The 22,562-nt window shown below is 49.5% G+C and overlaps 1 protein-coding gene across 3 annotated transcripts in view; it reads right to left on the bottom strand.

The window, feature by feature from the left end:
* Positions 1-21,855, bottom strand: part of LOC127585900 (inactive tyrosine-protein kinase 7-like) — a 32,660-nt gene extending 10,805 nt beyond the window's left edge. The window contains exons 1-7 of one of the 3 annotated variants that reach the window (XM_052043631.1): positions 21,225-21,855; positions 13,278-13,586; positions 10,729-10,989; positions 7,154-7,267; positions 4,795-4,896; positions 2,765-2,887; positions 2,594-2,677 (exon numbers count right to left, since the gene is read on the bottom strand). In XM_052043631.1, coding sequence (XP_051899591.1) covers positions 2,594-2,677; positions 2,765-2,887; positions 4,795-4,896; positions 7,154-7,267; positions 10,729-10,989; positions 13,278-13,586; positions 21,225-21,288 — 1,057 coding nt within the window. In that variant the 5' untranslated portion in view covers positions 21,289-21,855. The remainder of the gene's footprint in view (positions 1-2,593; positions 2,678-2,764; positions 2,888-4,794; positions 4,897-7,153; positions 7,268-10,728; positions 10,990-13,277; positions 13,587-21,224) is intronic. The other 2 variants (XM_052043629.1, XM_052043630.1) reach the window with 2 other exon arrangements.
* Between the last annotated feature and the right edge of the window lie 707 nt (positions 21,856-22,562).

The raw sequence follows: 22,562 nt of genomic DNA, 5'->3' as shown, positions 1-22,562 counted from the left end.
CATCTCAAAGTCCTGCTTCTGAATTTAGAGCCCAACACTTGATAGTCTTTCAGCAGGACCGCCTCCTTGTCCCCACCCATGTCATTGTTTCCAGAGTGCCGTGTGCCAAGTGGTTTTAATCATCCTTTCCAAGTCCCCTTTCTAGCTGTTGAAACCTCCCTTCCTCTGACGCTAGGTTGGCAACATCCTGAGGATGCAAGACAATTGGAGCAGAAGTTGGCCACCAGGCCCCTCACGCCTGCCCCACCGTTCCACAAGATCACGGCTGATCTACGTCAGCCTCAACTCCCCTTCTGTGCCAGTTCCCCACAGCCCTTAATTCCTCGATCTTTCGTCTATTTATCTATCTCCACCTTAAATTTATCCAAAGACCCGGCCTCCAGCACCCTCAGGGGCAGAGAATTCCAGAGACTCACCACCATCTGAGAGAAGTAACTTCTACACACTTCAGTTTTCAATGACTGGCCCTTATTTTACAACATGTCCCCTCGCTCATGACTCTCCCAGAGGGGCTCTCACTCTTGGTTGTGGGGGACACAATATATCCTCTAATTATGAAGTCCCCTGTCACGAACACGTTTCTCTTCTGCTCTTGCCACTGCTGCCACCAGTCTATCCCTTCCCAAGTCTCTGGACCTTCTGAACCCTGGTGTCCTGGGCTGCATTGTGACTGCCCACCCTGCCGTTGTTTCCCTGTCCCCACAGGTAGTGAGTAGATCTTAACCTGCTTGCAGGATCAGTGTCTGCAGGGCAGCCTTCTTCCAAGTCCCTGCTTCCCAGCTCCCGAACCAACACATTCTCCCCTTACCAAACTTCTGCATTCCTCTGGAGTGTGACTGTGTTAGGGATAAAATTATCCAGAAATTCCTGCCTCACTCTTCAGATGCCTGAATGTCTCCAACCTGGACTCAAGCTCAATAAACTTGAGCCAGAGAGATTCAAGCCAGAAATCACCCAGACCGAAATGTTGCTTGGGATGGTCTTTTTGACCCAAATGGGACCAGCTTGGATGGGCATCTTGGTCAGCATAGACCAGTTGGGCCGAAGGGCCTGTTTCTATGCTGTATGACTACAACCCCGATTCCCACATACTGCAGTCCAGACACACAACCTGCCCAGCCACATTTCAGACAAGCCTTAACTATAAAAAGTGTTGAACAAAATCTTTACTTATCTTTAAGTCACTTGATTAAACTATAAAATTAACGCTGTACTGCAAGGTCGAGTCTTTGTTTCAAACAGTGCCTCAGCTCAGAGAGATGGAAACCTCAGCAGTCATCAGCCAATCACCTACCCCCCCATTGTAAAAGGCATGTGCTGGACCTCTTCACTTCATTTCCCCACTCACCAACAACCTGAGTTTCCTGCTCAGTAGAACCAAGACTCCACGTTACCTCATCTGACAGCAGAAGCCCCCTATATTTATACTTGTGAAGATACTGGATTCATGAATCAGTCCCTGCTCACAGTGATTATTAAATAACTGCCTAATGAACTCTACAACTGCCACGCAACCCTGTCCTGGTCCAGCCACGTAGACACAATGGCCAAGAAAGCACATCAGCACCTCTTCCTCAGGAGGCTAAGCAAATTCGGCAGGTCCCTGTTGACCCTCACCAATTGTTACCGATGCACCATAGAAAGCATCCTATCCGGATGCATCACGGATGATACGGCAACTGCTCTGCCCAGGACCACAAGAGATTGCAGAGTTGTGGACACAGCTCAGCACATCACAGAAACCAGCCTCCCCTCCCCTCCATGGTTTACACTTCCCGCTGCCTCGGTAAAGCAGCTGACATAATCAAAGATCCTCCCACCCCAGACATGCTCTCTCCTCCCCCTCCCATCAAGTAGAAGATACAAAAACTAAAAGCACGTGCCACCAGGTTCAATGACAGCTTCTATCCCACTATAAGACTCTTGTACCATAAAGATGAACTCTTGATCTCCAGATCTCTCATCATGGCCTTTGCTCCTAATTTGTCTACCTGCACTGCACTTTGTCTGGAACTGGGACACTACATCCTGCATCGTGTTATTGTTTCCTTTTGTACAACCTCGATGTATGGAATGATCTACCTGGATGGCGCATGGCACACGGACAAAAGCTTTTCAATACATCTTGGTACATGTGACGATAAAAAACTAATTCAAAATTCCCAGAAAGAGAAAGTAATAGACTTCCCGATAATAAACCGCCCGATTACCACCTTCCTCAGCTGGGGGATCAGGACTCCTCCACACAGAGCACCACTGGGAAGAAGCAGGGAGGGGAGCACGGAGACAGTCTACCCTGGGTGGGGTATTTCAATGTCCAGCACCAAGACGGCACTGTCACATCCCTGCTGAGCAAGTTACACAGTCCTGAAGGACACATCTGTGTTATTGGGGCAGCAGAAGGTGCAAGGACATCCAACACGAGGGGAAACCTCCTTAATGTCATCCACACAAATCTGTTTCTGCAGACTGATCTGACCTCAACAGTATTGGGAGTGACCACCTCAGAGGCCTCGTGGGAGACAAAGAACGTATCGATCATCAGAAGCTTGCAATGTTGTGAACAGCGATGAAGAGGTCTCTGCAAACTCACTGTTTTGATGAATCACTGTCAAGGAAGTCACGGAGATGATGACCACAGCGAGGTGCAGTCCACCACCAGCCCAGTCCCAAACTCCTGTCAAGTACAGTTGATGTGATGGTTAGAGGTCGAGTTTCATTGATAAGATTGGAAATTTTAATCAATGACTGATCTGCTCCTTACCGATGTTTTTTTGTAAACTGTCGCTGCACGGATGGTGTAACATGTGAACAGTGAAGAGTCGGGTCAAATCCAGAAGCTGAGCAAGCACAATGCAACAACCCACCACTGGTACAGGGCTGGCACCTGCAGCAAGGATACAACGGTGACGGTTGGCACTTCACACAGTATTTCACGGGAAGTTAAACCAATAAGAAGCAGTAATCCCATTCCCCAACACCGCAGTACATGATTTACCTGTTGGTTCTGGGGACGTGGGTGACACTGGTGGGGCTGCATTTATTCCGTCTGCTTCCCCAGAGAGGGAGATGGTGAGGTCCCGCTGGAACCTCCACTGTTCTCAGTGTCGTGGGGACAGACTCTTAAGATACTCACCCACTTTCACCAGCCGTGGGTAGACCAGTGACAGGCACTCGGAAGACTCTCCTGGTCTCCACCCCTCACACACCCTCCCTGTTGTTTTCTCAGCCCTTCGCCCCATCTCTGCTGAATGAAGACCGATTTCCAACTTCTGCCTGATGAAAGGACATTGAGCTGAATTGTTAGCTCTGTTCCTCTCTCCACAGACGCTGACTGACCCCTAAATAGCTTTAGCTTTTTCACGTCTCAGATGGTAACGAGGAAGCATACAGGAGTGAGATAGGTCGGCTGGTTGAGTGGTATCGCAATAACCTCGCACTCAACGTCAGCAAGACCAAGGAATTGATTGTGGACTTCAGGAAGGGGAAGTTGGGAGAACACACACCAGTCTCATTGAGGGGTCAGCGGTGGAAAGGGTGAGCAGCTTCAGGTTCCTGAGTGTCAACATCTCAGAGGATGTATCCTGGGCCCAACACATTGATGCAATCATGAAGAAGGCACACCAGCGGTTCTACTTCGTTAGGAGTTTGAGGAAATTTGGTATGTCACCAAAGACCCTTGCGAATTTCTATAGATGTACGGTGGAGAGCATTCTGACTGTTTGCATCACTGCCTGGTATGGAGGCTCCAATGCATAGCTTAGTAAGAGGCTGCAGAGGGTTGTAGACTCAGCCAGCTCCATCACAGACATGACCCTCCCCACCATTGAGGACATCTTCAAGAGGCGGCGCCTCAAAAAGGCGGCATCCATTATTAAGGACCCTCACCACCTGGGACATGGCCTCTTCTCGTTACTACCATCGGAGAGGAGGTACAGGAGCCTGAAGACCCACACTCAATGTTTCAGGAACAGCTTCTTCCCCTCAGACATCAGATTTCTGAACGGTCCATGAACCCACTCGTTATCCCTCTTTTGCATTATTTATTTATTTTTTCTGACTTATGGTAATTTTTATGTCTTGCACTGTACTGTTGCCGCTAAACAACAAATTTCACAACATATGTCAGTGATAGTAAACCTGATTCTGGTGTCAGTTGAAGGAGAGGTCTGGGAATGGTGGTGGTGGGGGATTAAAACCAACGTTTTCTGTCAGGGTTGGTGCCCATGTTCACAGCTGTGACAGTGAAACCCACTGGTCCCGGGACTGCCCCACAGCTGGAGCTTCCGGAACAACAGGGTCCAATTCCCCTACAGAAGGGGGTCGCACAGGGTGTGGCATCACCACATGCGTTCCCCCCTCCCCCCCATGAAAATCCTCTCGGGGCGCAAGGACAACCAGTGCCCACAGCACCCAGTGAAATTCCCGGACCGGGAGTTACTGCGTTTCCACTGCAGGAAAAGTGGTTCCCAGTTATTAAAACAAACAGCTGACCCCGTCCCAAGCACCTCAGGCAACAGCAATGGTTTCTGTCTACTCTAATCATTCACAACTTTCATCACATCACCCACTAACCAGTGGAACTCCAGTGACCATAGCCTCACTTCCCGCAATCTCTTCTTGTATTTTAAAATATTGGTAATTCTACCCTGGTGTCCCATAAAGGACAAAATATCACATTCCCATTCTGGGGTCCGGAACTCTCCAGAATACACCAACTGATACACTTGTTCTGTCCCAACCTCCCCGCACAGTGAGCATTTTCAGTTGAGTAAAAAGTATTTTTACACATACCTTTAACCACAATCCAGTAAATGAGGGCAGTGAAGAGGGTGACAAGAGACACAATGTTACAGATATTCCGGCCCAGCACCCAATGTCTGTGGCTCCTCATGGCTACAGAGAAACAAATCAAGAACATGCAGAATGTGAAATCCACACACTTGGTTCAACACAGGAATCAACAGAGGGGGTTCCAGGTACCGGAGATGGACGCAGGGTTGCTCAGGCTGCTGGTGTTACCAAGCACCCCAAAACACAGGCCTCCCAACCAGCCCAGAAATGGAGTGCACACCAGATGGAAGGGGTCCAGGGAGCTCACGGACACTGGCAGCAAGGGGAGAGATCAGGGGGAGAGAGAACGCACCAGAGGGAACACCTTATATTTGGTGTCTTGTGCAATCTCATTATCCGTTGGCTGTGGATATGGAAATGGCAGGCACGCTGCAGTTTCCCTGTGTGTGAGTCCAGTGGAGGAGGTGAGAGCCCACTGTAAATCAGCTGTGTGTCCTCCTAGTGATCTCGGGAGCTGTGATTGACATGGTCTTGTCAGTGGTGACAGCAACCAAGCCCAGCTGCACCACTGGAGTTACCCTGTTTGATCCTGAAGCCTGTTCCGATGCCGAGGATTGGAACATCACTGCACCCAGATGCTCATGGGCATTGGGCAGTGTTCTGGACCGGGACGGAAACTTTTACCTGTACAAGGGTGCAAGCTGAACTGCCCAGATGCAGGGACACAATGTGGAAGGAGCAGAGATTGTCCAGGGAGTCCGGTGGTACCTGGTGAAGCAGATCCCAGGGGTTCACCATCACCAGATCCGGTGACACCTCTCCTTCACCACGTGTCTCTTAATTCATTCAGGTGTTAGCTGGTGGGTCCAGCAATTATTGTTCATCTTCTATTGCTCAGCAAATTGGTGAGCAGTCCTATTGATTTGCTTCCCACCCATATTCCAGCCCTCTGTAATCATACTCCTGGAAAAGATTCTCCCTCAAATCCCTTCCCATGGCATTTTTAAATTCCCAGCCATGTATACACGTTTCAAAAGCTGCTGAGATGTTAAATCACACTCTCTTCAATATCACTGAGTCCCTTGCTCCCACTGTAGTGTCACCCTCTCACCCTGGGAGGAGAAAAGGCAGAATGTTTAAGAGATTTGAAAGTTGTTGGTGTTCAGAGGGACCCAGGTGTCCTTGTCCACAGATCACTGAAAGTTAAACTGCAGGTACGGACAGCGATTAGGAAGGTGAACAATACGTTGTCCTTTATTGCCAGAGAATTTGATTCGGGAGTGGGGAGATCTTGCTCCACTGAGCTGCATCTGGAATATTGTGCACAGGTCTGGTTTCCCCACCCAAGGAAGGGTGGGCATGTGATAGAGGGAATACAGTGAAGGTTCGCCACACTCATTCCTGGATGGTTTGTCATTTGAAGAGAGATTAAACCCGTACCCTCCAGGGTAGACAAGGATGACAGGGGATCCCTCTGAAACATACAACATTCCATGGGGCTGCCGGTCATGGAGTGGGGATGATGTTTCTCCCAGCTGGGGGAACTGCAACAGGGGGTGACAGGCTCAAAATAAGGGCTCAGCCATTCAGGACAGGTGGGAAAAACCAGAGGGTGGTGAACCTTTGGGATTCTCCAGAGGGCTGTGGAGGCTCAGTCACCGACCACATTCAGGGCAGAGAGCGATAGATCTTTAGAGGTTAAGGCACTGAAGGGATATGGGTTGGTACAGGATACGGACACTGAGCTAAACGATCAGCCACGGTCTGAATGGACGGCCGATGAACGGCCAAGGGCTGTATGGCCTCCTCCTTCTTCTGTTTCTGATGTTCTTGGGTTCCTCCTCACTCCCCGTGGTTTACCCTCCATCTCCACTCCCTCGTGTCTAAGGGACTGGGTGTGAACTTCCTGGTGAAAACCTGGTCTAACCGACCATCACCAGGTCTGCCTGCTCCTAACTAACCATCATCAGGGCCCGTGTTCCACCACCAAACCGTTTATTCAAAGATTATCCAGAAGTGTGATGATAACCCCCAACTCACTGATGTCTCCGTCATTCAGCCCGAGATCTCCCTACAACATACACCCAACCCACAGACGGCTGTGACCGACACGGTTCATCCACCCCCATGGTTCCCCTCCCTTCCCTTCACCCACTGGACCAGCCTCCCAAATGTTCTTCGCTGCCCTGGGGTCGGAATTGCATCTCTCTCTAGATTCAATCGCATCTCCTCTCCGAGCTCAACTTCTCCTCAAATCCCACCTCCTGTTCACTCGATCCTATTCATTACCACCTTCCCTTCCAGGGCCCGATGTTAACCGGTGTTTATATTCCCAAACAGACGTTACAACGACAGATACCTTCGTCTGATTCCGTCTTCCAGCAGCGCAGTTGCACAAACACAAGCAGCACTACAGAAATCACCAGGTCTGTGATCGACAGAGTAACAATTGTGATGTCCTCGGGGGGAAAGCCTGCAATTAAAAATACGTTTGAATAAAATATCAGGGGCACCAAAGAAATGACCATGAAAGCTGCCAATTCATGCAGTAACCAAACTGATCTCCTGCAGGGGTGGGAACGTGCCAACCCCTGCCTTTAGGTCTGCACCAACTGACCCTCTGTGCCCTATAAACTGGGTTAACAACACACTGGCTCGTTCTGCCATCCTAGAACGGAGCCCATTCAGTCTTCCCCATGGGTCTCTCGTCAAACCTTTCCAGAAGGAGCAGCCAGTGCAGAACATTGGGTGGGGTCTTGAGGAGTGCATTTTGGAGCTGCCAGGATCCAGGAGATGATCCAGAATTTGCTTCTCCCAGTTGTGGAGACGTCCCACAATATCACGGGAAAGTCTCCAACTCTCCCTCCATCAGTCACATCTGTCCTTCCTAACTGGAGCCAGACACTAACCCCTCACTGGGGGCAATTCCTGGTTTGTTCCACTCCATACTTTGTCGCCTGATTCCTCTCATTCTTTTTGCCCGAGGGAATTTCTGGCTGTTTTCCATGATGTCAATCATTAAAGGCGAGAAAGCTGTCTCTCAGTTAGGAGGCCAGTGTCCATATGGTGAGTGACAGCTGTCAAAGAGCACATCACGTTCACCAGCTACATCCCTCCTGATGTTGGTCACTGGTTCACCAGATGGTGCAGTGGCAGGGAACAGGAGCTGCTACAATTCTGCACGTCTATTCAGTGGTGCTCACAGAGACTGAAAAATTCAGCCATTCCTGTGATCGGGGGTCACAGTGAATTTCTCCTTTGAAATAATACAGTGGAGATCCCATGGGCCAGTACTGGGACCACTGCTTTTCTTGATAACGTGGATTGATGTACAGAGCACAGATTTCAAACCTGCAGAGTGAACCATAAGGAAGGTGGTAACAGACTTCAAGATACAGACAGGCTGGTGGAAAGTGTGCACAGGGGTGGGTGAAATTTAATGCAGACAAGTGTAAAGGACTACATTTAGGTGGGAAGAAGAAGATACGGTTCTAAATGGGGTACAGGAGGAGAGATCTGGGGGTATATGTACAAAGTTCACAGAGCGGAAGGCCAGGTTGAGAAAGCTCAAAGCATTGTCAGCCAATGACTGCAGCCACGGCTGGCAGCTGAACCTCGACAAAGTGTGATGGAAGAAGAAGCCAATTTCACATGAGCAACAGGTTGTTGTGAGAAGCAGAGCAATGGAAAAGGTTAAAAGCAACCACCCCAGAACACGAGACTGGAGGGTATCTTCAGTTTGAACAAGCCAAAGTTGAGTTTATTGTCACAGGTGCAATGAGAAACTTACCTGTAGCAAATCGCAGACACATGGTATCAGACACACAACATTCACAAGAAAAACAAATTAAACATAAATTATACTAAATTATACAAAAAAGAACACAATCAGAACAAAAAAAAGGAAGTCTATTGCAGTGGAAAGTGGTTATCATGTTGCTATACTGAGGTAGTGTCTGGGGTTATGCAGGAACCGAATGGTTGAAGGAAAGTAGCTGTTCCTGAACCTGGTGGTGTGGGACTTCAGGCTTCTGTACCTCCTGCTCGATGGGAGCTGCGAGAAGATGGCATGGCCTGGATGGTGAGGATCTTTGATGACAGATGTTGCCTTCTTGAGGCACTGCCTCACGTCTATACTTTTGACAGTGGAGAAGGATGTGCCTGTGATGTATTGGGCAAAGTCCACTACTCCGTGCAGCTTCTCACATTCCTGTGCATTGGAACTGCCATCCCAGGCCATGATGCAAGCAGTCAGGATACTTTCAGCAGTAACCCTATCGAAGTTGATAGACTGTTCGGTGAAGTGCCGAACCTCTTCAACCTTTTAGGAAAGTGGATACGCCAGCGCGTCTTCCTTGTGATTGCATCTATGGCCCAGTACAGGTCATCCAAATTCCTTGAGAATGGTCAGAGATCGACAACAACCTGATTGGAAAGGTTTTCTCCAATACTGGATCACAGAATTATGAATCGAGAGCTGTTTTGAGAAGCCTTCTGTGGCAACTGAACTGCGAACTACAGACTAAAACTGGACCTTCATGAGATAAAGCAAAGGTGCGGAGCTGCATTCTCCAGGACTCACCATTTACAGCTGGGAATTGCCTGGCTGTGTCTGTCCAATAAACTGAAAACAACCATCTGGTTGCAGTGAGATAAGGACCAGTCTCCCACGGCATCCAAGGCTTCAACAGCAGGTCAAAGAGCTGGTTGTTACCATGGTAACCAGCGATAACGAGAGGCCTGGATTAAAACAGTGAAATAGCAAATATGGGGAGACTCGGTCACAAGACCCACGTGGGAAAACCGTCAGCGTCAGTCAATCCCACGCTCCTCTGTGTCCGATCGGCTCGGCTGGGGTTTGAGGAGACCCAGCATTTCAGAAGGTTGGTGTAAACACACACCAGCGATCGGGGTTCAATTCCCGTCGCTGTCTGTAAGGAGTTTGTACGTTCTCCCGTGTCTGCATGGGTTTCCTCCGGGTGCTCCGGTTTCCTCCCACATTTCAAAGATGTACGGGTAGGTTAATTTGGGTTTAAAAATGGGCGGCGCGGACTCGTTAGGCCAGAAGGGCCTGTAACCACGCTGTAAATAAAATCTAAATATTTAAACATTTTAAAAGAAGAAAGAGAACACAGCAGTGACAAATCGGGAGACCGACAGTCAACAAGAAAGAGGGCAAACCTCAGGGTCTGGGAGATGAGCGACAATCACACCCCTGCAGTATCGAGCCTGGCCAGCTCAGAAACTGGCGGGTAATTCTGGATCCTTAATGCACCAGAGGTATGAAATGTTTCATTTTCTCCAGCAGACAAGCAGACTGGGTTTGATGGTCAATAACCTGCAGGTTCGTGGGCTTTACAAAAAGAGGCATGGAGTACACGATGAAGAAAGTCACAATGAACGTTTATAAAACACTGGTGGTGATTGGGACCGATCTAATGGCTTGTGCAGGAGCGCAGAAGAGATTTACCAACATGGAATACCTGGAATGAAAGATCTTTGTTACGAGGGCAGTCTGGAGAAGGATGTAAAGAGAGTCTCAGCGAGCCATTGAGAATCAGCTGGGGGGCAGACAGAGTAGACAGACAGGATCAAGAAGGCAGAGTGATGATGATGGGCAAAGACACAAAACTGGTTAGACTCTGGGCAGCGTTGCCAGAGTGGAGACAGATTCAGTTACAGTATTCAGGCGGGGGCTGGATAGGCACCTCAAAGAATGAAAAGGCTGCAAGCACAGGGACGAGCTAATTTGTTGACAATAGTTCAGACCTGATGGGCCCAATGGCCTCCCCCTGCACAGTCACCTTTCTGTGAACCCTAATTCTCTGCCTCTGTTGCAGTGCTGATTTGCACAGGTTACATTCAAAAAAAAACCACCAACTGCAGGCGATCACAACATTTACCCTCAGAACGTCACCCACAAACCAAACTCACCAGGAATAATTAGGGGGTGATCTGTGTGGACGGAGCTGACGGGATTGACTGCCACACAGGTGTACATTCCACAGTCATGTCCTGAAGCCCCCGGGATCACTAGAGTCCTGTTCTCATCCATAAGCCAGTGATGCCGGGAGATTTCCCCTCCATCTTTCCACCACCGATACTCATGAGGATCTCCGCTGACATTACAGGTGAGCTGGACGGTGGAACCCAGGGAGCCGGAGTTGGTCAATATCAAAGCTTCCGACAGCTCACCTGAAGGGAAAATACTGATGAATGAACTGTAGTCACTTGTAATCAAATCTCACCGTGCAACACTGCAGCAAATCTACAGTTACAAAAGGATTTGCCCTTCTGCATCAAGTTTGTTCATGCCAAAGAGTTCAACAGCAAACTCCTACTCCCCGGTAACACAGACAGTTCTCCTTCTCCCATCTCACCATTCGAGCAGTAGATGGTGAACCTATTCCTATGGGATCACAGGTACCTCACAGCTGTGGGAACTGACTGAATGGCTGCATTTAATGTCCTGTCAGAGAGTAATACAGCATGGAAACAGGCCCTTCGGCCCCACAGGTCCATGCCGACCACAGCATCCTCCCTGCTCGTCCCAGCTGCCCGCGTTCGGCCCGTGACCCTCCAAGCCCCTCCCCTCCATGTACCTCTCCAAATGCCTCTTAAATGTTGCAATTGTACCCGCCTCGACCACTTCCTCTGGCAGCTTGTTCCAGGCACTCACCACCCTCTGTGTAAAGACGTTACCTCTCAGCTCTCTTTTAAATCTCCCCCCTCTTATCTTGTATCTGTGCCCTCTAGTTCTGGACTCCCCAACCCCGGGGAAAAGACGGCGACCGTCCACCTTATCCATACCCCTCATGAATTTATAAACTTCTACGCGGTCACCCCTCATTCGCCTGCGCTCCAGGGAATAAAGATCCAGCGTGGCTGACCTCTCCCTGTAACTCAGGCCCTCCAGTCCAGGCAGCATCCTCGTAAATCTCTTCTGCACCCTCTCCAGCTTGACAACGTCTTCCCTATAACAGGGGGACCAAAACTGTGCACAATACTCCAAGTGCAGCCTCACCAACGGCTTGTATAACTGTAACATAACGTCCCTACTCCTAACCTCGAAGCCCTGACTGGTGAAGGCCAGCGTGTCAAACGCCTTCTTCACCACCGTCTATCTGTGCTGCCGCTTTCAGTGAACAGTGCACTTGTACTCCCAGGTCCCTCTGTTCCACAACACTCGTCAGTGCCCTGCCGTTCATAGCACAAGTTCTAGGCTGGTTTGACTTTCGAAAATGCATCACCTCACATTTATATGTATTGAAATCCATTTGCCACTCCTCGGCCCACTTCCCTAACTGATCCAGATCCCCCTGTAATCTACTTCTTCACTGTCAACACCACCTCCTAATTTCACGTCATCCGCAGACTTACTGATCAAGCCTTATGCATTCGCATCCAAATCATTTATATAAATAACAAGTCCTACCCTGGTTTGACTGGCCAAAATGCATCACCTCACACTTACCTCAGTTGAAATCCATTTGCCATTCCTCAGCCTATCTCCCCAACTGATCAAGATCTCTTTGTAAGTCATTGTAACCTCCTTCACTATCAACAAGTATCATCAGCAAACTTGCTAATTGTGCCATGTATGTTCATATCCAAGTCATTTACATAAATAATGAATAACAGAGGTCCCAACACTGACCCCTGGGGCACCCCCCTAGTCACAGGCCTCCAGCTGGAGAATCAACCTTCAACCATCACCCTCTGCTTCCGGTCAGAGCCAATTCTGAATCCACCTCGCCAGCTCCCCCTGAATCCCATGCGACCTAACCTTCCAGATCAGCCTGCCATGTGGGACCTTGTCAAAGGCCTTACTAAAGTCCACACAGACATCCACTGCCCTACCTTCATCTATCCCCTTAGTTACCTCTTCGAAAAAAACCAAAAGATTGGTCAGATATGACCTCCCACACACAAAAGCGTGCTGGGCTATTCCTGATCAGGCCTTGACTATCCAAGTGATGGTAGATCTTGTCCTTCTGACTTCCCTCCAGTAACTTCCCTACAACTGAAGTCAGGCTGACCGGCCTGTGGTTCCCTGGCCTGTCCTTGCTGCCCTTCTTGAACAATATCAGCCACCCTCCAGTCTTCTGGAACTCCCCCAGTGGCTAACGACAGAGCAAATATCTCTATAAGGGCCTCTGCAATTTCTTCCCTGGCCTCCCATGATGTCCTGGGGTGAGTTTGGTCAGGCCCTGGGGATCTGCCCACCTTAATGGGCTCAGTCATTCATAGACAGCCGTACAGCACAGAAACAGGTCCTTGTGCCCGTCATGTCCATGCCGACCTTTTCTCCTCCTTCTGCACTAATCCCAATTGCCCACATTAGGGCTACATCCTTCTGCGTCTGACTTCAGTGCTTATTCTAACAGGTGAGGCGTCTCACTTCTCTTTTAATGGAAACCACAGTCATAGATCGTTTCAGGAACAATTCACCTTCTGCGTCACAAACAAGTGAAACAACTCACCGAAGAGCAGCAAGTGTATTATATTCCGCTCCTGTCTCTCCACTGTGAAGCTGTAATTGCCCTGGTCACCGGCTGTTAGTCTGCTTATCATCAGAGAGCCATTCGAAGGAATAAACTGCAAACGGGACTCAAACTGTTCACTTGGTTCTGCCCACTTGGGGTAACCCGGGATGTGATGCAGAATAACGACGGGGCTTTTGTCGCCGGTGATGAACCTCCAAATAATTTTATCCTTGCTGGGATCCACTGCGATTTTCGGATCTAGTAAAACTGATGAACCGAGGGCTCCAACCACTTCTTCCCTTTTGTCTGATGAAGGCAAGAGAACAAAAGGTAATCACTTAAACTGGTGACAGTAGTGAAACATTCAAATGGAGCAGAAGTGAGAAAAGTACAGCACATATTAATGAAACTACTCGCTGGGGTTTCAGGACCTGCCTCGGTGGGGTCAGTCTGCACACAATTAAGTTTGTATTATTTTAATCCAGACTAACTTGTTTGTAAGATCACAGAGGGCAAGGCAATGTGAAAGCAAGTGAGTTATGTCCAAAATTACTTATGTCCGTGCTTCATCAGATTCGGTTCACCCAGTCAGCCTCTGGTAATCAGAAACACCTCTGCCAAATCTTCTGGATACCTTCTCTGCACCAATTTCCCAGCCTCACCTCCACCAGCCTGTCCACGGAGCAGCAATGCCCTCACCCACCGAACCATTCCAACAAATCCCCTCTGGACCCTCCCCACAGCATTCACACCCCTCCTACAGCGCCCCGCATTGGACACAATACTCGAGCTGATCCCGAAACTTTATATTGATTTAGTCTAACTTTGTACCTTTTGTATTATGTGAATAAAACCCATGATTAATTGCTTGGTTAACTGGCCTTGCCACCTTCAGTTATTTGTGTACCCCAGGTCTCTCTGAAATGGTGTTGCTTCGCTGACTGAGAGCTAAATTCAACCCATAAAATATTAAAACGCATGGAACCTTTAGGAGCTCTCTCAATCCCTTAAAAAAAAAACTTGGACCATATTGGCTCTCATTCTTCTTATCAAAATGCATCGTCTTTTCTACATTGAGCCTCACCTGCCACGTGCCCAACCGATCTCCATCCTGAAGGCCAGCACCACCCTCCTCGCTGTTCACAAACACAATGGTCATTCGCTCATTGCTGGAGTACAAGAAACTTGCTGAAGCAATATTTCCTATGAGTCACTGCGCAAGATTCTGACACACATTCCCTGCAACTAGTTTTCCTGTGGGCTTGTGCACAGCAAGCATGACATTTAATATAAACGGGGCTTTGCAACAAGCAATATTGTCAGGAGCTCTGACAATTCCCTGGTCCTCACCAGTTCACCTTCACCATGGATGTGCAATCCCTCTACATTGGCGTCTCACATCAGGAAGGTCTGAAGGATAGACTTGTCCTGACATTGAACAACTTCTCCTTCAACTCCACTCACTTTCTCCATTACAAAGATCTAACTCAGGCCACTCGCATGGGCCCTAAGTAACATGCGTCTTTTTGTGGGACACTTGGAAGTCACTGTTTCCATCCCATTTGGGCTCACTCCGCAGTACGTCAAGGACTGCATTGGAACGGCCTCCTGCACTTAAAGACAACTCAAATTTCATCACTTTTGCTGCCGATTCTCACCTTCCCTTCATCTTTACATCTCTGCTTTCCTTCTCAGATCTCTCCATCTTCATTTCAGGGAATAGGCTAGCCACAAATATCCAGCACAAGCCCACAGATTCCCACAGCTGTCTTGACTATACTTCTTCCCACCCTGTCTACCACAAGGACTCCTTTCCATTCTCCCAGTTCCCCTGCGTCTGTTGCATTCGTTCCACGATAAGACATTCTGTTGAGCTATCCCTGAAAGTACCTTCCTTCTCTTCCTGAGCGGTGGCTTCCCCTCTATCAGCAGAGGGAGTCCCTGACTGCATCTCATCCCTGACTGCATCTCATCCCTTTCCCACACCTCTCCTATTGGAATTGGTTTATTATTGTCACATGTACTGAGGTTGAGTGAAAAACGTGTCTTGCACACTGTTCATACAGATCAATTCATTACACAATGCATTGAGGTAGTACAGGGTAAAACAATAGCACTGTGCAGAACAAAGTGTAACAGTTACAGAGAAAGTGCAGTGCAACAGATAGACAATAAGGTGCAGAGTCATAAGGAGGTAGATTGTGAGATCAAGAGTCCATCTTATTGTACAAGGGGACCATTTAATAGTCTTATAACAGCTGGATAGAGGCTGTTCTTGAGCCTGGTGGTGTGTGCTTTCAGGCTTTTGAGGGGGGGTAGAAGAGAGAATGTCCGGGGTAGGTGGGGTCTTTGGTTATGCTGACTGCTTCACCAAGGCAGTGAGAGGTACAGACAGAGTACATAGAGGGGCATAAACGAAGATCTCCTGGTCCTCGCCTTCCACGCCACCAATCCCCACATACAACAGATCAGCCTTCACAGTTTCCACCACGTCTACCAAGATTGCACCAGACACATATTTCCCCTCTCTCTCCTTTCGGTTTTTTCTGAAGGAGTCGCTCCCTCTGCTCTACTCTTCCAACCCCATCAACCACTCCACATCCTATGGCACTTTCCCATGCACGCACAGGAGATGCAACGCCCAACACAGAAAATGCTGGAGAAACTCGGCAGCTTCTGATGAAGGGTCGTGAGCCCAAAACACTGACGTTTTCTCTTTCCACAGATGCTGCCTGACCTGCTGAGATTTTCTGAGGTCTTGGTTTTGTTTCAGATTCCCAGCACTTCAGATACAACAGCAGTCCTGTCACCTCTCCCCTCCCTGTCATCCAAGGAGCCAAAAGATATTTCCAGGCCAAGCCATGACTCATGTGCACTTCTTACTGTACTGCATTTGGTGTTTGCAAGTTTGGTTACAGTTAGTCATGGTTACAGAAAGATGTAGCACAGAAAAAGGCCCTCGGCCAACCAATTCCACACCAACGATCAACCACATATTTACACCAATCCTACATTAATCCCATTTTTTCTTCTCCCTTGCTCATTCCCATCAAGTCCCCCGCATACCACCCCTCACCCACACACTAGGGGCAATTTACAGGAGCCAATTAACCTCCCTACCCACACATCTTTGCGATGTGAGGAAACCAGGGCACCCAAAGGAAACCCACGTGGTTACAGGGAGAAGGTACAAACTCCACAGAAAGAGCTCCTGAGGTCAGAATTGAACCCGGCTCTCTGTCGCCGTGAGGCAGCAGCTCCACCTGCCGTGCTACAGAAGTTCGAGGGATGACTTTCAGAAGAGAGTCACACTGGAGAAACCAAAGACAAGTTAAGTGTTTGCTTTGTGGAGCACCTGCATTCAGTCTGCAGGAGTGACCGAGCTTCGGGCTGCCTGCTGCTTTAATTCACCATTGCACTCCCACTCTGATCTCTGTCTGTGGCCTCCTGCATTGTTACATTGAGGCCTAATGCAAGCCTGGGGAACACCTCATCTCCTGTCTGAGCACATTGCAGTGCAAATTCTCCAACTTTATGTAATTCATTCTGTCTTCCTCTCTGAATGAGAATCGGTCATTTCTGACAGTCCTAATTTTGGCTCAGCTTTTTTTTATTCTGGTCACATTCCTACTGAAAACTAGCTTGACGTCATTTCTTTTCCAGTTTTGATGAGGAGTCCCTGACCTCGTTCCATATACTCACCACCCTCTGCGTGAAATAGTTGCCCCTCAGGTCCCTTTTAAATCTTTCCCCTCTCACCCTAAATCTATGCCACCTGGATTTGGACTCCCCTACCCTGGGGATAAGACTGTTACTGTCCACCTTATCTATGTCCCCTCATAATTTTGAACACTACTATAAGGTCATCCCTCAATAAAGACCCAGCCTGGCCAACCTCTCCCTATAACTCAGGCCCTCTGGTCCTGGAAACATTCTCGTAAATCTTCTCTGCACTCTTTCCAGTTTAACCCCGTCTTTCCTATAACAGGGTGACCAAAACTGCACACAGTGCTCCAAATGCGGCCTCACCAACGACTTCTACAACTGCAACATAACATCCCAACTCCTGTACTCAATGCCCTGACTGACGAAGGCCAGGGTGCCAAACACCTCTTTCACCACCTGTCTACCTGTGATGCTGCTTTCAATGAACTATGCACTTGTACTCCTGGGTCCCTCAGTTCCATTACACTGTGTCCGACCATTCACAGGACAAGTCCTACACTGGTTTGACTTTCCAAAATGCATCACCTCACACTTCTCTGTATTGAAATCCATTTGCCGCTCCTCGGCCCACTCCCCCTGTAATCTATGATAACCTTCTTCACTATCAACACCACCTCCTAATTTCATGCTATCCTCAAACTTCCCGATCAAGCCTTACGCACTTGTGTCCAAATCATTTATATAAATAACAAGTAACAAGGGTCCCAACACAGACCCCTGTGGCACACCACCAGTCACCGGCCTCCATTCCGAGAAACAACCTTCAACCACCACCCTCTGCTTCCTACCTCCAAGCCAACTCCGAATCCACCTAACTCGCTCTCCCTGGATTCCATGGGACCTCACCTTCCAGACCAGCCTGCCATGCGGGACCTTGTCAAAGGCCTTGCTAAAGTCCAAATGACAACATCCACTGCCCTACCCTCATCTAAAGTTACCTCTTCAAAATACTCTGGAAGTTTCACAAGCATGATTTCCCACGCACAAAGGCACGCTGACTCCTCCTAATCAGACTCTGTCTATCCACATGCTGGTAGATCCTGTCCCTCAGGATTCCCTCCAGTAACCTCCACTACTGACGTCAGGCTGACCGGCCTGTAGTTTTGCATAGTGGGCAGGTAGGTGGATCCGAGTCCAGGATCAGATCAGCTATGATCTGATTGAACGGCGGAGCAGGCTTGACGGTCCAGATGGCCTTCTCCTGCTCCTATTTCTTATGTTCCCTGGCTTGTCCTCTCTATCCTTCTTAAACAACGGAAGGACATTAGCCACCTTCCAGCTTTAGCTGAACCAGCAAAGATATTTATGCTGTTTCTCCAGGAGCTCAAGCAAAGTTAAATTTTCAGTGACAGATGGCATATTGGGTGTAAGACAGCTGGAGGAGAGGGTCACAAGGCTCCCGTCCCCAAGGAAAGTCACGGTGCTGTGCGCTAGTGTGAGGTCAGTTTCTGGCATTAGGCAGAGGCTGGGTTGAAACTTCAGCAGCAGAGCCGGGTCTGGAGCAGTTTCCTTTCATGGTGGAGTTGCAAAGATGGATATATAAGAAAATTCCAAGAACTCCACTGTTGCGAGGGACAAGTGTTTGGAGGAAGAAAGGGAAAAGCAAATAGTAGGATAGGGAAAGGTGGAGAAGTCGACTGGAAAAAGGTGGAAAGATTAAAGGTAATAGTTCGCTATTTTATAGGAAGAATGGGAAGAGGCAATATGACCAAAAGGGACGAATGTTGAAGGGCCGAGAGGAACAGAGACTGGGGATCTCGGCACAGCAACTTGTAAAGGTGATACAATCAGAAGAGAGGCTACAAAATATTGAACAGTCCACTGGGTTTGATTAATGATGTACAGAGTAAAATGTGAGTAGTGAGACCAAGTTAATTCTCAGCCAGTGCACCAAGTTTTGTCTACGTACACGTGAAGAAGGAATAACGGTTTCAGCAAGGATACCGATTTACTGAAACGTTACTTGCCAAAAAGGAATGAGTTGGGGATTGTGAGGGGTTAACGGCGGTTGTAGGGGGGACAGGCTTTGAGGGGAGTGGGCGAGGGTGTGAGAGTGACAGAGGGGTTGAGGAGGATTGAGGGAGTTCGGCAGGGATCCTGCAACCAAATGCTGCCAACTGATACAGTCTATGGTGCAGCAGTGGGAGGTGAGGGACGCACTGAAGCTCGGTGTGGCCACTGCAAAAGTCCCGTGGGGAAAGGCCACAGTGCACGGACTTCCCTCCCACCATCGGACATTGGAAGGCTGGGCCTGGTTTCACACTCATCACTGATGGAAGGTTTGGGGCTGAGCAAATGATGGCACGTTGACACATGGTAAATATTGTGAGCAAATGTAATGAGGTACCTGGAGTGAAGACCATTCACTATCCCACTATGTCAAACTGCATATTTATCAATAAATAAAAAAGATGAAACCCCTCTCATGTTCTGAATTCAACATTTTCTACCCAAGGCATGCTCATTCTGTGCTGAGCCACCACTCCCTGCGGAGAAGGGGCTGAGATCAGATATCTGCTCCAAACTGGCAGGGTCAAGGTTCAGTCCTGGACCTGGGCCCAGGACACTGAACCTGCCTCTGGGCTACTGGAGCAGTGTCCCAGGTCTGAAGAGCACCAGACACCACTGGTGTTCCACTCCGGGCACTTCCAGCAGCTTCTGCTTTTATTTCCAATGTTTGCACATTGCCATATCTGGGCTAGATGTGGTGGTGAAGCAGGAGGTTGTGCGCAGTCCAGCTGCCAAGGGGGGCTTGGGGTAGAGTAGGGGCTGGTTACGCTAGGGTATGCAGGAGATTGGGAGGTAGATGAGTGGGGATCAGAGGATCAGGTGGGTGGTCGCGGATGGTGCTGGTGAGGTTGTAGGTGGACGGTGAGGCAGTGGGTGGACGGTGAGGCAGTGTTGAGAGGTTGTGGGGTGGAGAGAGTGAACCTGTTAAAGGCTGTGATCAGGTGCCATTTGAATGAAGGGGAATGCAGCAGGTAAGGTGATCACAGTGGTGCCCAATATCCCAGGTGTGGTCTCATCAAGACCCCGTATAATTGTAGCGACACATCTTTGTGCTAACACTCAAAGAAAGGCGACCATACCATTTCCCTTCCTAACTGCACTGCACATTGGCTTTCTGACTGTATCCAAGAACACCTGGGTCTCTGAACACCAACATATATCAATATCAACGTTTAACAGATCCTCTGCTTTTCTGTTCTGTGCAAAGTGAATGACCACACTTTTCCACCTCCACCTGCCGTGTTCTGGTCTGCTCACTTCACTTGTCCACACCCCCTTGAAACCGTTTTACCTCCTCCTCTCCACACACAATCCATGAACAAACCTGGAAATATAACCCTGGGCCCCGGAGTTAAAACACCGACTGTGAGGAGCTGGGGCCCAAACACAGAGCCCCGCCGTTCCCCACCAGGCACGGCCCGACCCCCACCACCCGGGGTGGCCCGTCTGCTCTGTTACCCCGGGCTCACTCTGTGCCGGGACTTTACCCAATCCATGAGGAACCTTGAGCAATACTCACAAAGCGCTGGAGGAACTCAGCAGGTCAGGCAGCATCTATGGAGGGAAACAAACAGTCGACATTTTGGGCCGAGACCCCTCACTATGGAGGGAGATATTGCGGGTCGGGACCCTTCAGCTGGACGAAATGTTCAATGTCCTTGCTGCCTTGTGCCTCCTCATTTTAAGACCTCGGCAGCTGAAGCCGTGACTGCCGGTGAATAAAATCAGGACTGCTCCAGAGCAGGGAGCTGGGGGACACAGAGACTCTGAAGAGCGACCTGAAACACAGAACAGCCCAGCAGAGGAACAGGCCGCTCGGTCCCCACTAATGAAGCCAGTGATTCAACGCCGAAGTGAACGAATCCCTCCTGCCCCACAAATGCTGAGGGGTCTCGGCCCACAACGTCGCCTGTTGATTCCCCCCGCGGACGCTGCGGACCCCCCACCCCCAGCACTGTGGCTGTTGCTCCAGGCTCCGGCATCTGCAGAGCCTCCCGTGTCTCCGTGAGGAACCTGCTTCCACAAACCGCTCGGGGGCCGTGAGCCGGAATGTGCCGCCAGGCCCAACCAGGAGGACGGGGAACAGTGACGGTTAATTGCGGCGCCATTTTCCCGCCCGCCCGCCAAATTCAAACTGAAGTTCCCCCACTCCCGGCTCCTGCCCCGGGACGGGTAACGGTCCCGCTCTCCGTGGTACCGGCTTCTTACCTGCAGCGGTGACCAGGCCGAGCACCAGCAGCAGAAGGGAGAGGCGAGCGAGCGGCGGCGGCATGTCCCAGGCCTGGACCCGCCGGGACCCGGCAGGCTGCACCGAACCGTCCCGCGCCGGGAACGGGGCGCTGAAATGAAGCGGGAACCGTTGAAAATGGGGAGGAGTTCAGTTTGAATTAAAAGCACGCTGGGGCCAGTGCCCCTGCTAGAAGCCGGAGCAACACAGAAGGAGCTCGGCAGGTCAGGCAGCATCTGTCGGGGGGGCAATGGACAGGTCGGTGTTTCGGGTCGGGACCCTTCATCAGGACGAAATATTCAACGTCCTTGGTGCCTTGTGCTTCCTCATTTTAAGACCTTGGCAGCTGAAGCCGTGACTGCCAGTGAATAAAATCAGGACTGCTCCAGAGCAGGGAGCTGGGGGACACAGAGACGTGGAGCATAGAACCGTCCAGTACAGGAACAGACCGCTTGGTCCACGAGGTTGTAACAAACTAATTAAGCTAGTAATTAAACATCCAAGTAAACGAATCCCTTCTGCCTGCACAAATCCATATCCCTTCATTCTCTGCACATTCATGTGCCTATCTAAGAGCCTCTTAAATGCCTCTATCGTATTTGCCTAATGGGGTAACCAGAACTGAATGCAATACTCCAGATGCAGCCTAACCAGAGTTCTATAAACCTGCAACATAACTTCCTGACTAATAAAGGCAAACATGCCATACACCTTTACCAGCCTATCAACCTGTGCAACCACTTTCAGGATGCTATGGGCACGCACCCCAAGATCCCTCTGTACATTAACACTGCCAGTAACCGTGTACTGTCCTTTTACATTTGATTTCACAGAGTGCAACACCTCACACTTGGCTGGATTACACTGCATCTGCCATTTCCCTGCCCATATCTGCAACTGAGCTATATCCTGCTGTATCCTTTGGCAATCTTCTACACCATCCACAACACCACCAATCTTTGTATCAGCTGCAAACTTACTAACCCACCCATCTACATTTTCATCCAGGTCGTCTATATACATCACAAACAGCACAGGTCCCAGTACGGATCCCTGAGGAACACCACTAGTCACAGACCTCCAGCCAGAGTAACTCCCATCGTCCACTACCCTCTGTCTTCTAGGGGCAAGCCAATTCTGAATCCAAATGGCCAAGTCACCGTGGGCTCCATGCATCTTCATCTTCTATATGAGCTTGTCATGAGCCATGCTGACCATCCCTAATTCGACTATGGTTTTCCAAATGCTCATCAATCCTATCCCTAAGAATCCTCTCCAATAGCTTCTCTGCCACTGACGTGAGACTCACCAGTCTATAG

The sequence above is a fragment of the Pristis pectinata genome, chromosome 34 (genome assembly GCF_009764475.1).
Source record: "Pristis pectinata isolate sPriPec2 chromosome 34, sPriPec2.1.pri, whole genome shotgun sequence".
In the NCBI taxonomy this organism is placed as follows: domain Eukaryota; kingdom Metazoa; phylum Chordata; class Chondrichthyes; order Rhinopristiformes; family Pristidae; genus Pristis; species Pristis pectinata.
Note: the sequence above shows the minus strand (reverse complement) of the source record. Positions and strands in the feature narration are given on the sequence as shown.